Raw genomic sequence first — 16,975 nt, 5'->3', positions numbered from 1 at the left:
TGTTGGAGTCCAGGATGTCTGTGATGAAGATGAGGTTGATGTGAGCCATGGCCAGCCTTTCAAAGCATTTCTTGGCTACTGATGTGAGTGCTACAGGTGATAGTCATTTAGACAGGTTACCTTGACATTTTTTGATAATTTTTTATTTCATTTAACCTTTATTTAACTAGGCAAGTCAGTTAAGAACAAATTCTTATTTACAATGCCGACCTACCTCGGCCAAACCCGGACGATGCTGGACCAATTGTGCGCCACCCTATGGTACTCCCAATCACGGCCAGATGTGATGCAGCCTGGATTCAAACCAGGAACTGCAGTGACGCCTCTTGCGCTGAGATGCAGTGTCTTAGACCACTGTACCACTCGGGAGCAATTTTTGGGCACAGGGACTATGGTGGTCTGCTTGAAATATGTAGGTATTACAGACTGGGTCAGGGAGAGGTTGAAAATGTCAGTGAAAACACTTGCCAGCTGGTCAGTTCATGCTCTGAGTTCGCATCCTGGTAATCCGTCTGGCCCTGCGGCCTTGTGAATGTTAACCTTTTTAAAGGTCTAGCTCACATCATTTATGGACTCATGACCTCTTGCCTGGGGTTACAGGCCAACCTAGTACTCTGAAAGAGAACTTTTTCCAAAAGCTACTTCATTGTGGATTATGCCAAAATAAATGGAAAACCATTAAAATTCCTAACACACATGGCACTTTCAGACAGTTTTAAGACAAGCTGCCAATTTTGTATGTGATTCTTCGATCATTTGCCAAGTTTTAATATCTGCACCATATTATTAGTTGTGTTTCTTTCTTGATAACGATATTGAAAGTGTTGCAAGCAGATGGTTGCGTTCTCCACAAATCATGAGTGACACTTCGACTGTCTTCCAAGAAACCATTTAGCAAAAATGCGTCCAGACACTCTTGTTTTCATTAAATCATGATAGTGTCTCTTTTTCCCTGCCCATCCCTTCCATTTTGAAAGCTGAGGGCTTAATTGTCTTTATCCCTTGTCCATCATGGAACTATACAGCCAGGCAACAGCTGTACTAAAGGGTTTAGGAGAGAAAAGGAAGGGAGGAAGAGAAAAAAAAGAAGAGTAAGAAATGTTGGGGTTTGAAAGAGCTCACATTCTCTTTTTTTGGTTGGACTAAATAAGTTACCTGGGAGAAAAGGGGAAGGGAGGAGAGCTGGAGCGTGGGTGGGTTGACTGTGGAAACGTGGCGCCCATGCAGATGAGACTTATCTTCGTAGTCCATGTGTGCACCGGGCCCTCAACTGCCAGTCCCGAAGCATTGACTAACTGTCAGCTCCATCTTCTCCTCTTCCCGGATTGGAAAAGACCACGGCGCTTTCATTTAGCAAGCGGTGAAAAAAGAGGAGAGTAGGAGGTTTTGTTGTTTGTTTTTCTCTCTGTGAGGTTGAGGAGAGAGGTGGGGAGAAGGCGTTTTTCAAAGCCAAACTCTATCTTTCAAGTTCACGGTAGATAGCGAAAATGCTCTTTTTGGAATCATCGTTACGTTCAAGAGTAAGATAACAATTGACACAGTGATTCAACAAGTAGGCCGCCATTTTGTGTGGATAGATGACACAAAAGGCACACAATGGCAAAGATTAAACGAAAAACACAGTATAGACTGTTTGCCTGGGTAGTGCCTGAGTAAGAAAACTGGAGTTGTGTCCTTTTAGTTTGAAAGAACTCAGTCAGGATTAAGTGTTGTTTATTGTCAAATCAACTGAAGGTATTGAGTCGGACTAGCAGGAGTCTAAACCTCTAAGCACTACCATAGTGGGACTTTCACAGCACCTGCTAGTGGATGGACTAACATTATTGATCCCTCTGAAGCTAAATCCACTGTTTTGTGTCGCTCATTGGGTTTTCCCTGTGTGTCGTACAACCAAGGTTAATCACTCTCCACACACAGACCACACACACACACACACACACACACACACACACACATCATCATCCATTCTAATCTCTTTCCCTCCTCTTTCCAAGGTATCCCTGGAAGTGATTACATCAACTCCAACTACATTGACGGCTACAGGAAGCAGAATGCGTACATTGCCACGCAGGGCTCGCTGCCTGAGACGTTTGGCGACTTCTGGAGGATGATCTGGGAACAGCGGAGTGCCAACATCGTCATGATGACCAAGCTGGAGGAGAGATCCAGGGTAAGCACAGATTTGGGATCAGCCCTATGGGATCTATTATTGTTCATTTGATTGTCATGCTTTGAGTAGAATGTGTCTTTAGCAGAGGTCTAGGTCTATTGCACAGATCCACGTTATTCTACCCTGACATTAGTCATAGTCGAAGAAACAACATTTAGTAATTCTCTGTTATATTATTGGATTTGTAAACTAGAAAAAGTCAGGCACTGAAATGTGTAACTATGCCATTGTTGTATGTTCTACCTCAGGCGTCTATATTTTAATATCAGTGTACATGGTCTGTAAAGCAAGTATACCGGAATATAATTAGAGATTCCAGATATACTTGTCAGATGCAAAATAGGTACAATTCAATGTGCCTGTTTTCCATTGTTTACGTCCAATCTTTATTGAAACGGCAACATTATACCTTAACTCATGACTCCTCATGGCTCCTCCATTTTCTTCTGTGATGCAAATTCCCTGCCTTAACATTTTCTTTGACCTGCCCATTCTTCCTTTCATTCTGTGTTCCTATTTCTTTGTGTATTTTGTGTCATGTTCCTTCAGATGCCCTCATATTTCTATTCTAAGGCAAGACATCTTGCATTCTGTTGCCAGTGGATGTCACTCACTCCTTTCTTTGCCAAAACAACATGAGTTTTCCTTTTGTTATTTTTCATATTAGTGCTGCTATACCGTTATTGTAGTTAGTCGCATGGCCACTAGGCTAGCCAGCAACACTGCTTTAAAGGGACAATCTGCAGTTGCTACATCAATTTTTTTTAAACTTTGAAATTACTAATACATACTCATTGATTGTTGAAGAATTAAACAATTACATGCCTCATAAGCTTAGTTCAATAGTCGTACCCCGGCAGAACACAAAATATTAGCTGGTTTTGCTCCTTTCTTTGTAAACAATGTAATTGTAAACAAACACTGTAGAGCCTAAAAAACATGGTTAAAACTATAATTTTGTATGGATAGTCAGTGCTCTGTCTATGAATTTGAGAGTGGTTACCTGTGTGGTTACAGCCCCGTCCCTAAGCTATTTACCAAAATAGTTGTGGGGTGACCGCTTAGTTATTGTCTGAACTGCTAAACGACAATACTGCAATGAAGGTTTGAACGGCAGATTGCCCCTTTAAGCTATAGCTGAATTTGTCGCTAATGCTAAATGTCAGTCACTCGGCACAAGAACCAAGCACACAGCACTTTTCACTCTTTCAAGGTTGAAAGACACACTTATGTCTGACACTGCAAGGTCTCTTATGTATGTTTGAAATCACAAAGAAACAAAGACTGCATGGTCTCCACAAGTTGCAAGGTCGCTACTTACACACTATTCCTTCTCTAAAGATCTGAATGAACTTGTTTACCAAGGTCTCTCAAGAGGAGAACAATTCAATGTATTCTACCTGACATTTCACTGTATTACCTGGTAGAACTCAATGAATAGATTTTGTGAGTGGATTGCTTTCACTATTCGCTAGCCTATATTGTAGACCCGAGTGCATGTTTTGATGTCTGGTTCTAGTTGTCTGTTGTGAATACATACAAAAGCTGCCTTGTAGAACTATGTCAAGCTTTAGCAGCTTGTTTGACAGCATTTTGATTATTTAATATGCTTCATTGTGTAGCTAACATCCTTTGGAAAAAAAAGAAAAATGCATGAAATGAAATGTATGTATTCACTACTGTAAGTCGCTCCGGATAAGAGCATCTGCTAAATGACTAAAATGTAAATGTAACTGAAGCTCTCTCGGTATATTGCCCGTATCCCAAGGATGGACATTGACTCGGAGCAGATGCTCTCATACGCTATATATACAAACGTATGTGGACACCCCTTCAAATTAGTGGATTTGTCTATTTCAGCCACACCAATTGCTGACAGGTGTATAAAATGGATTACACAGCCATGCAATCTCCATAGACAAGCATTGGCAGTAGAATGGTCTTATTTGAAGAATTCAGTGACTTTCAACGTGGCACTGTCATAGGATGCCACCTTTCCAACAAGTCAGTTCATCAAATATTTGCCCTGCTAGAGCTGTCCCAGTCAACTGTAAGTGCTGTTATTGTGAAGGGGAAATTTCTAGGAGCAACAACGGCTCAGCCGCGAAGTGGTAGGCCACACAAGCTGACAGAATGGGGCGCCAAGTCCTGTCCTCAGTTGCAACACTCACTACCGAGTTCCAAACTGCCTCTGGAAGCAACATAAGCACAAGAACTGTTCATCAGGAGCTTCATGAAATGGATTTCCATGGCTGAGCAGCCGCACACAAGCCTAAGATCACCATGCGTAATGCCAAGCGTCGTCTGGAGTGGTGTAAAGCTCGCCACCATTGGACTCTGGAACAGTGGAAACGCGTTCTCTGGAGTGATGAATCGCACTTCACCATCTGGCAGTCCGACGGAAGAATCTGGGTTTGGTGGATGCCAGGAGAACGCTACCTGCCCTATGCATAGTGCCAACTGTAAAGTTTGGTGGAGAAGGAATAATTGTCTGGGGCTGTTTTTTATGGTTCGGGCTAGGCCCCTCAGTTCCAGTGAAGGGAAATCTTAATGCTACAGCATACACTGACAGGCCTAATCGCCCAACATCAGTGCCCGACCTCACTATCGGTCTTATGGCTGAATGGAAGCAAGTCCCCGCAGAAATGTACCAACATCTTGTACCAATGATTTTGGAATGTTCGACGAGTAGGTGTCCACATACTCTTGGTCATGTAGTGTATTTTTTACTTGGTTGTTCTCATCCCAAATACTTTCCTAAAGTTGTGGAAATGTATATTAAAAATTTTGTATAATCTTATATAATCTTAGATTATTGAAATTGTGTATCCTTACTGCACCACGTAAGAGGGTTTCGAGACATCTTTTCTGTTGATTATACACTGATAATAAAAATGATCTATTCTCAGTTGAGTTTCAGCAGCAGTATATTACCTTCCACTGTATGTAAGATGGGGGTAGTATAGTGTATGAGGTAAGGCATCTGCATGAAGACTCGAGTTCACCGTGCTTCCCTTTTGCAGCGAAACGACAATACTGTAATGGAGGTTGTGTTTTATTGCCTGTTTGCTGGACAACAAAAATGCTATAACCATAATAAACGTTTGCCTGTAATGTGATTGGAAAACTGCAGTTAAGATTGTAATTATAGAACCTGTCAGGCTAATAAATAGCACAGTCGGGCTTGAGTGGAACGTCTTAGCTGGGCCTGTTCTCCTCCACTGTGAAATCACACAAGTCAGCACGGCAGCGTAGGAAAGACTCAGCAGCCTCGCTCCGCTCTTTGCCTCGCCTCGACTTTCCTTCATGAAGCTGGATGAGCATGCGTCAATTATGTCTATTAGGGTCCGTAAAGTTCTATCGCAAGACAGTCGTTCAGAGGACAGAAATGGAGCATTGAGGATCAGATCAGAACTTTGTCCTACTGTTGTTAGGGATGTGTAGCAGGGGGGAGTCCTGCCCATTGAAACTGAGGGGGGCACAGACCCTCTAAGTTTAACTTTCTGTACACTGAAAATATAGAACACATTGTCAAATAAACATTCTTCAAACAAAGTAGTTACATCATGCCTCTATTTGTTGGAACCTGGAGTTGTTCAAAGTTTTGACCAAACCACTAATTTTCTCTGAATTTCAGGTGAAATGTGACCAGTACTGGCCCACGAGAGGGACGGAGACATACGGCCTCATCCAGGTGACACTGTTGGACACGGTGGAGCTGGCCACATACTGCGTCAGGACATTTGCGCTTTATAAAGTACGTTTTATGTCTTATTATTAATTTAACCGTTAACTTTATTTCACCCGGAAGTCAGACACCAAATTCCGGTCTGTACCAAGAACTCAGAGAACTAACACAGTCCAACCATTTCCTTGTTCAGTGAAGTCTATTAAACTTAGTTAAACTGAGAACCATAGCCACGGGCCAGTAGCTTTACTCTATTCCCCTGACATCATTGGTGCAGCGTCTTTGAGATGTTATAAAAATCAACAAAAAAAACTGGACCACACCTCCTGTCCACTAAAGGCATTGAAGTATTATTGACGGACTTTTCCTCTGTCTATCAGAATGGCTCCAGTGAGAAAAGAGAGGTGAGGCAGTTCCAGTTCACGGCCTGGCCGGACCACGGGGTACCCGAGCACCCCACTCCGTTCCTGGCCTTCCTCAGACGGGTCAAAGCCTGTAACCCCCCAGACGCAGGGCCGATGGTGGTACATTGCAGGTAAGCAAGGCTCCTGATTTTGCAATCATAGGCTATGTTAGCCTGCTGAGCTAAGGACTTCTGGTCTCAGACAAGGTTACTCGTCATTCAAGCGCTGTTCACTGAATCACAGGTGTAGATAAAGACACAGGGAGAGAGAAAGAGACAAGGAAGAGAGAGCATAAAAAGAGGAGGGTAGGAGGAATGACAAGACTAGATGACATGAGCTGCATATCATCGACTGAGAGCCAGAGGGAGTCCTCCTTCTAGCTTTACCCGATGTTTCTTTTTTCTTCTTGATTTAAAGGTATTTACTACAACAGAGTAAGAATTACCGATGTCAGTGCCCTTGGCGAAACTTAAACATCCCTTCTGCACACACACACACAAATACACACACAAACCTGTCCTCCCCACACTAACATGCCGGCATCAGAGGTCCACGATCATCCAGCTTATCCCTGGGGTTATTACAAAACACTAAAGCACTTATTTCACACCCCGAATGAGAAGGAGGACCAAACTCCAGACAAAAAAGAGCCGGGAATGCAGCCGTCTGCATCTCCTCAGACTGGGGATTTATACTGTAGGAGGCTCTGCAGTGTGTGTGAATGCGTGTCGGGGAGAGAGAGAGAGAGAGAGAGAGAGAGAGATAAAGGCAGAGAGAGAGAGAGAGAGAGATGAAGGCAGAGAGAGAGAGATAAAGGCAGAGAGAGAGAGAGAGAGAGAAAGGCAGAGAGAGAGAGAGAAAGGCAGAGAGAGAGAGAAAGGCAGAGAGAGAGAGAGAAAGGCAGAGAGAGAGAGAGAGAAAGGCAGAGAGAGAGAGAGAAAGGCAGAGAGAGAGAGAGAGAAAGGCAGAGAGAGAGAGAGAGAAAGGCAGAGAGAGAGAGAGAGAGAGAAAGGCAGAGAGAGAGAGAGAGAGAGAGAGAAAGGCAGAGAGAGAGAGAGGAGAGAGAGAAAGGCAGAGAGAGAGAGAGAGAGAGAAAGGCAGAGAGAGAGAGAGAGAGAAAGGCAGAGAGAGAGAGAGAAAGGCAGAGAGAGAGAGAGAGAAAGGCAGAGAGAGAAAGGCAGAGAGAGAGAGAGAGAGAGAGAGAAAGGCAGAGAGAGAGAGAGAGAGAGAAAGGCAGAGAGAGAAAGGCAGAGAGAGAGAGAGAGAGAGAGAGAAAGGCAGAGAGAGAGAGAGAGAAAGGCAGAGAGAGAGAGAGAGAGAGAGAGAGAGAGAGAGAGAGAGAGAGAGAGGAAAGGCAGAGAGAGAGAGAGAGAGAGAGAGAGAGAAAGGCAGAGAGAGAGATAGAGAGAGAGAGAAAGGCAGAGAGAGAGAGAGAGAAAGGCAGAGAGAGAGAGAGAGAAAGGCAGAGAGAGAGAGAGAGAGGCAGAGAGAGAGAGGCAGAGAGAGAGAGAGGAGAGAGAGAGGCAGAGAGAGAGAGGCAGAGAGGGAGAGAGGGAGAGAGGCAGAGAGAGAGAGGCAGAGAGAGGGAGAGAGGCAGAGAGAGAGATAGATAAAGGCAGAGAGAGAGAGATAAAGGCAGAGAGAGAGAGAGAGAGATAAAGGCAGAGAGAGAGAGAGAGATAAAGAGAGAGAGAGAGAGAGAGAGATAAAGGCAGAGAGAGAGAGAGAGAGAGAGATAAAGGCAGAGAGAGAGAGAGAGAGATAAAGGCAGAGAGAGAGAGAGAGAGATAAAGGCAGAGAGAGAGAGATAAAGGCAGAGAGAGAGAGATAAAGGCAGAGAGAGAGAGATAAAGGCAGAGAGAGAGAGAGAGAGATAAAGGCAGAGAGAGAGAGATAAAGGCAGAGAGAGAGAGAGAGAGAGATAAAGGCAGAGAGAGAGAGAGAGAGAGATAAAGGCAGAGAGAGAGAGAGATAAAGGCAGAGAGAGAGAGAGATAAAGGCAGAGAGAGAAAGAGAGAGAGAGAGAGATAAAGGCAGAGAGAGGAGGACATAGGAAATGGAACTGAAATAGAGCGAGTGAGAAGATACAAATTTATGTCGGGGAAAAAAAGACAAAAAAAGGGGATTACCAAATAATTTTAATGACCACATGCTGGAGTTAATTAGACCTAGTCGCAGAATCAGTATAAATTGAAAAATCCCAACTTTTTACGGCGAAGCAGAATGCAGGAATTAATGTCACTCTGCAGATGGGGTTTTTAATTCCTTGCCACTGCATCAGATAAAGAGAGTGCAGATCTTCAAATCCTTATGGAAGTGTCTCGCACAATCCCAGATCCCCCAATGCTTTGTCAGACCACCATTTTGAAAATATGATTTCCCCCCCTAATTTAAAAAATACCTCCACTAGCCACTAATCCACTGCTTTTTGTGTGAAGTAGTAAATGAGTGCACACTTCAAAATAAAATAGATATTATTGGGACACACACCCTTATATTTTAGGATATATATATATATATATTAACCTTTATTTAATTGGCAAGTCAGTTAACCTGTAGTCAACAGCCAGTGGAATCGCGTGGCGCGAAATACAAATACCTCAAAAATGCTATAACTTCAATTTCTCAAACATATGACTATTTTACACCATTTTAAAGACAAGACTCTCATTAATCTAACCACATTGTCCGATTTCAAAAAGGCTTTACAGCGAAAGCAAAACATTAGATTATGTCAGGAGAGTACCCTGCCAAAAATAATCACACAGCCATTTTCAAAGCAAGCATATATGTCACAAAAACCAAAACCACAGCTAAATGCAGCACTAACCTTTGATGATCTTCATCAGATGACACTCCTAGGACATTATGTTATACAATACATGCATGTTTTGTTCAATCAAGTTCATTTTTATATCAAAAACCAGCTTTTTACATTAGCATGTGATGTTCAGAACTAGCATACCCACCGCAAACTTCCGGTGAATTTACTAAATTACTCATGATTAACGTTCACAAAATACATAACAATTATTTTAAGAATTATAAATACAGAACTCCTTTATGCAATCGCGGTGTCAGATTTTAAAATAGCTTTTCGGCGAAAGCACATTTTGCAATATTCTGAGTACATAGCCCGGCCATCACGGCTAGCTATTTTGACACCCACCAAGTTTGGGGCTCACCAAACTCAGAATTACTATTAGAAAAATTGGATTACCTTTGATGTTCTTCGTCAGAATGCACTCCCAGGACTTCTACTTCAACAACAAATGTTGTTTTGGTTCCAAATAATCCATAGTTATATTCAAATATCTCCGTTTTGTTCGTGCGTTCAGGTCACTATCCGAAGGGGGACGCGCGAGCGCATTTCGTGACAAAAACAATTCAAAATATTCCATTACCGTACTTCGAAGCATGTCAAACGCTGTTTAAAATCTATTTTAATGCTATTTTTCTCGTAAAATAGCGATAATATTCCAACCGGGCGACATTGTATTCATTCAAAGGCTGAAAGAATTTTTTTTTGAATTCTCATGAACGCGCATCTCCAGTGTCACTGTCCCCAGGCTGACCACTCACAAATTCTCCTGCTGTTCTTTGCCCAGAGACAGCAGACACCCCATTACACTTTCTGGCGCCTTCTGAGAGCCAATGGAAGCCTTAGAAAATGTCACGTTACAGCAGAGATGATGTCTTTTCGATAGAGATGCAACAGAAGGACAACAAATTGTCAGACAGGGCACTTCCTGTATGGAACCTTCTCAGGTTTTGGCCTGCCATATGAGTTCTGTTATACTCACAGACACCATTCAAACAGTTTTAGAAACTTTAGAGTGTTTTCTATCCAAACCTACTAATTATATGCATATTCTCGTTTCTAGGCAAGAGTAGTAACCAGTTTAAATCGGGTACGTTTTTTATCCAGCCGTGCAAATACTGCCCCCTAGCCCCAACATGTTAAGAACAAATTCTTATTTACAATGACGGCCTACACCGGCCAAACCCGGACGACGCTGGGCCAATTGTGTGCCGCCCTATGGGACTCCTAATCATGGCCGGTTGTGATACAGCCTGGAATCGAACCAGTGTGTTTGTAGTGATGCCTCAAGCACTGAGATGCAGTCCCTTAGACCGCTGCGCCACTCGGGAGCATAGGGAGTTTGTGAGATGGCTGGTCCATCATGTCCTCTATCTTGCTAGGATGTTGATGGCAGCACAGACCATTTGCAAGTCTAAACAAAAGCCGCTGATTGTTTTGTGGCGTATAATTAACTGTATTGTACAGACCTCTGAGCTTTTAGTAAATTAGCTGGTCAGGCTATTGCTAGTAAAAATAACAGGCCTTTTACCATTCCCCCTGTAAGAACTCAGTATTGCAACAGACTCAGACTGACCAAAGAGAGAGTCATAGTCAGTGTGGTGTGTGTGTGCGTGACCCAATCCCATTGAAACATGTATAGTTTTCACACAACACAAACACGTGTACCATGAGTGTCATTTCTCTTGACGGTTTGTTTAAAATATTTTCCATAGAGACTTTCTCTCAAACATGCATCGACACACAAAAACGTACACAAAACACACGCACAATCATTTAATCTGTAATGACCCCTAGAGTCGAAGGAACAGAATTCATTTGACAAACACACACAACACACAAACAATCGTTTCATCTGTAATGGCCTTTGGACTGGAAGGAGCAGAATTAAAGTCTGACCAAAGTGGACCGTGTCTCAAGGCCTGCAATCGATTTAGTTGCTTTGTCGTCACGCCCGAGAAAGAGACGTCAATTTACCCAGGCTTCAACGGGACTTGCCTTGTGAAAACGTGACATCGTAGACAATGAGATGAGGTTAAGTGGTTGGTGTTCTGTTTTTAACACTGGCTTGTGCTTTGCGTCTTTTATTAATTGAAAATGGCCGCCTTTTGTTGAAGACATCACTGTTAGTGTATGGCAATTAGGAGCATTAGGGGTTTGAGTTGAATTCGTTTTTGATAATGAGTGATAAAGAGACAAAATAATTCAGTTGGATTATCATTATATTACAATTTATTCAATTTGATGTTGTAGGACTTCCCACTGTATGATATACCCATTGCCATCACAGTGTGTTAAAAGTTCACTTTATGGCCAAGTTCCTTAGTTGAATGATTGACTAATGTGAGGTTGCTCAGTTTACAGTCTGAAGGTTGTTAGAGAGTATCTTTAATTAGGTATTTGTTCGATAACATCTCAAGTCCTGTTGCCAACCTTCAATAAAGCGTCAGAAAAATGTAAATGTCTGAGAGAGAAGGGAACACAGGATCAGAGTAACCTGTCCCTATATTTCAACAGAATATTTAATGTTGCACGTGCAGAACATTCTCCCCAAGCAGCAGTGAAGAAGGATATTATTAAAAGTACATCCATGTGTTCCCACTGAAGAACTCTCTCTTCCCTTCTCTCTCTCTCTCTCTTCCCTTCTCTCTCTTTCCTTATGTTTTCCCTTCTCTCTTCCCTTCTCTCTCTCTCGCTCTCTCTCTCTTCCCTTCTCTCTCTCTCTCTCTCTTCCCTTTTCTCTCTCTCTTTCTCTTCCCTTCTAACTTCCTCTCTCTTCCCTTCTCTCGCTCTCTCTCGCTGTGTTCACTTCTGTCTCTCTCTTCCCTTCTCTCTCTCTCAGTTCCCTTTTCTCTTCCCTTCTCTCTCTTGGCCTACCTCTTTTCTTTCTCTCCTCTGTCTGTCTGTCTTTCTGTCTCTCTCTCTCTTTCTCCCTCTCATAAGGTGAGGTCATTGTTTCTTAGTTTCTTGTGTGTGTTCCCCCACCCCCACGGAGTAGTAAAATAGGTTCTGTGTCTCAACAGTTCCATGTTGTTCTTGGTAACCCACAGGGTCGAGGACCGTTGTGCTCCTATTGGAACTGGGGCCGTTGAGGCATTATGGGCGCACAGGGAGAGGTCACAACGGATTCGCTGGCCCTTTCTGCAGCTCTTTCCGACACAATATGCTCCACGTTTAATTCTGGGTTTCCCAGGACATAGACATATCTGATATTTGCAGAAAGCTTAAATTCTTGTTCATCTAACTGCACAACAGTAGCTATTACAGTGAAATAATATCATGTTATTGTTTGAGGAGAATGCACAATTTTGAACATGAATGTTATTAATAAACAAATTAGGCACATTTGGGCAGACTTGATACAACATTTTGAACAGAAACTCAATGGTTCATTGGATCAGTCTAAAACTTTGCACATACACTGATGCCATCTAGTGGCCAAAATCTAAATTGCACCTGGGCTGGAATAATACCTTATGGCCTTTCCCTTGCATTTCAAAGACGATGGTACAAAAAAATACTAAAGAACGTTTTTTTTTTTCTTTGTATTATCTTTTACCAGATCTATTGTGTTATATTCTCCTACATTCCTATCACATTTCCACAAACGTCAAAGTGTTTCCTTTCCAATGGTACCAAGAATATGCATATCCTTGCTTCACGGCCTGAGCTACAGGCAGTTAGATTTGGGTATGTCATTTTAGGCGAAAATTTTAAAAAGGGGGCAGATCCTTAAAGGAAAGGTTCACCCATTTTGAATGTTATATTGTTTTTGTGCATCACTAACTGATGTTCTATTGATTCCCTGGGTCATTTCATGTTTTCATGTGTATCTAAGTTATTGGTGTTCAAGCAGGCAGAAATCTGGCCGGTATGACGAAGCACCGTGATAAAGTTGCTCTCACTACACTGGAAGTGGGAATACGACTTTTAGATCGCAAAAAGGTCTATCATACATTTTAGATTTCAGTACTGGCCTATGTCATAACTTTGTAGGATGTCTTCTCTCGAATGAGCCATTGATCTTATTTTTGTGATATTCCTACCTCGAGAAATGTGTAATTTAATGGAGGGGTGCATTGCATGATGCCGTCGCCAGAGATATTATAGAAAGGGGATAGGAATCCAATGAATGAAGGAACATATAACGCCCCACCCAGCAAACTGTCGCGTTCACTTTGTCATGCTGTGTCACACGGTTGCTAAGCTAATCGTCACGCAATCCCTTCTTCAAAGTCAGTGTATATAGCAAGAAAGGTGTCTATTTTCCTCGTATGTAATGTCACGATTCCAAAGATATACAATACTACAAATAGCAAATTAATTACCTCACATCTTGGAAAAGATTTGTAAAATGTTGTACTTCTTGTTGACGAAATTCGTGCTAATGTTGGGTTTTTGAGCAAGTGCCCAATAGACTCCCATTCACTCATTGAAGGAGAGCGCTCCTTGTTCCAAAATCACACAGAAAGCACCGCATGGCCAATTGCCGTAGCATGGGCAGCGTTTCTCATCTCCTCAAAAGTATATCTGCCGTTGCGAATGTTAGACTCCACTCTGTGAGGCACATCAATCTGCATGTTGAACATGTTGAGATTGTAGATTCCTTAATGCAGTTTTTTAGGTGATTTTACAGCTAACTAGCTATGTTACATGCTCTCTTTCTAAAATTATCTGCCGAAATTGTTGCAACCCCTATTACTAGCCTGTTCAAATCAAATGTATTTATATAGCCCTTCTTACATCAGCTGATATCTCAAAGTGCTGTACAGAAACCCAGCCTAAAACCCCAAACAGCAAGCAATGCAGGTGTAGAAGCACGGTGGCTAGGAAAAACTTCCTAGAAAGGCCAAAACCTAGGAAGAAACCTAGAGAGGAACCAGGCTATGAGGGGTGGCCAGTCCTCTTCTGGCTGTGCCGGGTGGAGATTATAACAGAACATAGCCAAGATGTTCAAATGTTCATAAGTGACCAGCATGGTCAAATAATAATAATCACAGTTGTCGAGGGTGCAACAAGTCAGCACCTCAAGAGTAAATGTCAGTTGGGTTTTCATAGCCGATCATTGAGAGTATCTCTACCGCTCCTGCTGTCTCTAGAGAGTTGAAAACAGCAGGTCTGGGACAGGTAGCACGTCCGGTGAACAGGTCAGGGTTCCATAGCCGCAGGCAGAACAGTTGAAACTGGAGCAGCAGCACGGCCAGGTGGACTGGGGACAGCAAGGAGTCCTCATGCCAGGTAGTCCTGAGCCATGGTCCTAGGGCTCAGGTCCTCGGAGAGAGAGAAAGAAAGAGAGAAAGAGAGAATTAGAGAGAGCTTACTTAAATTCACACAGGACACCGGATAAGACAGGGGAAATACTCGAGATATAACAGACTGACCCTAGCCCCCCGACACATAAACTACTGTAGCATAAATACTGGAGGCTGAGACAGGAGGGGTCAGGAGACACTGTGGCCCCATCCAACGATACCCCCGGACAGGGCCAAACAGGAAGGATATAACCCCACCCACTTTGCCAAAGCACAGCCCCCACACCACTAGAGGGATATCTTCAACCACCAACTTACCATCCTGAGACAAGGCCGAGTATAGCCCACAAAGATCTCCGCCACGGCACAACCCAAGGGGGGGGGGGGGGGCGCCAACCCAGACAGGAAGACCACGTCAGTGACTCAACCCACTCAAGTGACGCACCCCTCCTAGGGACGGCATGGAAGAATACCAATAAGCCAGTGACTCAGCCCCTGTAATAGGGTTAGAGGCAGAGAATCCCAGTGGAGAGAGGGGAACCGGCCAGGCAGAGACAGCAAGGGCGGTTCGTTGCTCATCCCCCTCTTCAAAGGGGGTGACACTCTAGACCCAAACTGCTACAGACCTATATCTATCCTACCCTGTCTTTCTAAGGTCTTCGAAAGCCAAGTTATCAAACAGATTACCGACCATTTTGAATCCCACCGTACCTTCTCCGCTATGCAATCTGGTTTCAGAGCTGGTCATGGGTGCACCTCAGCCACGCTCAAGGTCCTAAACAACATCATAACCGCCATCGATAAGAGACATTATTGTGTAGCCGTATTCATCGACCTGGCCAAGGCTTTCGACTCTGTCAATCACCACATTCTTATTGGCAGACTCGACAGCCTTGGTTTCTCAAATGATTGCCTCGCCTAGTTTACCAACTACTTCTCTGATAGAGTTCAGTGTGTCAAATTGGAGGGCCTGTTGTGTGGACCTCTGGCTGTCTCTATGGGTGTGCCACAGGGTTCAATTCTTGGGCCGACTCTCTTCTCTGTATACATCAATGATGTAGCTCTTCCTGCTGGTGATTCTCTGATCCACCTCTACACAGACGACACCATTCGGTATACTTCTGGCCCCTCTTTGGACACTGTGTTAACTTCTCTAGGGTATGTGGGACGGTAGCGTCCCACCTCGCCAACAGCCAGTGAAATAGCAGAGCGCCAAATTCAAAACAACAAAAATCTCATAATTCAAATTTCTCACACATACAAGTATTATACACCATTTTAATGATAATCTTCTCGTTAATCCAACCACACTATCCAATTTCAAAAAGGCTTTACGGCGAAAGCATAGCATTAGATTATGTTAGGACAACACCTAGACAAGAAAAACCACACAGCCATTTTCCAAGCAAGTAGAGGCGTTACAAAAACCAGAAATACAGCTAAAATTAATCACTAACCTTTGATGGTCTTCACCAGATGGCACTCATAGGACTTCATGTTACACAATACATGTATGTTTTGCTCGATAAAGTTCATATTTATATGAAAAAAAACCCATTTTACATTGGCGTGTAATGTTCAGAAATGTTTTGCCTCCGAAAACATCCGGTGAATGAGCACATCAATTTACAGAAATACTCATCATAAACGTTGATAAAATATACAACTGTTAATCAAAGAATTATAGATACACCTCTCCTTAATGCAACCGCTGTGTCAGATTTCAAAAAAGCTTTACAGCGAAAGCACACTTTGCAATAATCTGAGTACAGTGCTCAGTCACAAAACCAAACCCGCCATTTTGTGGAGTCAACAAAACTCAGAAATAGCATTATAAATATTCACTTACCTTTGATCTTCATCGGAATGCACTCCCAGGTATCCCAGTTCCACAATAAATGTTCATTTGTTTCGATAAAGTCCATATTTATGTCCAAATTCCTCTTTTTTGTTCGCGCGTTCAGTCAAGTAACCCAAATGCACTGTGCTCGCGCAGTAAGTTCAGACGAAAAGTCAAAAAAGTTATATTACAGTTCGTAGAAACATGTCAAACAATGTATAGAATCAATCTTTAAGATGTTTTTATCATAAATCTTTCATAATATTTGAACCGGACGATTCCTTTGTCTTCAAAAAGGAAAAGGAACACAGCTAACTCTCACGGGAGCGCGCGCCACTGAGCTCATGTCATTTTCTCAGTCATCTGATTCCAAGACCTCTTATTCTCTTCCCATTCACAGTGGAAGCATGAAACAACGTTCTAAAGACTGTTGACATCTAGTGGAAGCCTTAGGAAGTGCAAAATGACCCCACAGACACTGTATATTGGATAGGGAATCACTTGAAAAATTACAAACCTCAGATTTCCACACTTCCTGGTTGGATTTTTTCTCAGGTTTTTGCCTGCCATATGAGTTCTGTTATACTCACAGACAACATTCAAACAGTTTTAGAAACTTCAGAGTGTTTGTTCTCACATGTGTTATTTAACACTGTAAATGAAAGGAATGGGTGATTTTGGGTTGATTTTTCCATTAACCTCTCTGGCGCATGTGGGACGAATTCGTCCCACCTACGTAACAGCCACCTGAATTCAGTGGCGCGATTTTTGAATAGTTTGAAATACTATTACTTCAATTT

At 42.8% G+C, this 16,975-nt stretch overlaps 1 protein-coding gene across 30 annotated transcripts in view; it reads left to right on the top strand.

Moving 5' to 3' along the window:
* The window catches only part of LOC115198257 (receptor-type tyrosine-protein phosphatase delta), a 641,938-nt gene that overhangs the window by 606,821 nt on the left and 18,142 nt on the right, over positions 1–16,975 (top strand). For all 30 annotated transcript variants that reach the window (XM_029760069.1, XM_029760096.1, XM_029760088.1 and 27 more), the window contains 3 exons: positions 1,995–2,170; positions 5,808–5,927; positions 6,239–6,393. In XM_029760069.1, coding sequence (XP_029615929.1) covers positions 1,995–2,170; positions 5,808–5,927; positions 6,239–6,393 — 451 coding nt within the window. The remainder of the gene's footprint in view (positions 1–1,994; positions 2,171–5,807; positions 5,928–6,238; positions 6,394–16,975) is intronic.

This window comes from Salmo trutta, chromosome 8 (genome assembly GCF_901001165.1).
Source record: "Salmo trutta chromosome 8, fSalTru1.1, whole genome shotgun sequence".
Classification (NCBI taxonomy): domain Eukaryota; kingdom Metazoa; phylum Chordata; class Actinopteri; order Salmoniformes; family Salmonidae; genus Salmo; species Salmo trutta.
Note: the sequence above shows the minus strand (reverse complement) of the source record. Positions and strands in the feature narration are given on the sequence as shown.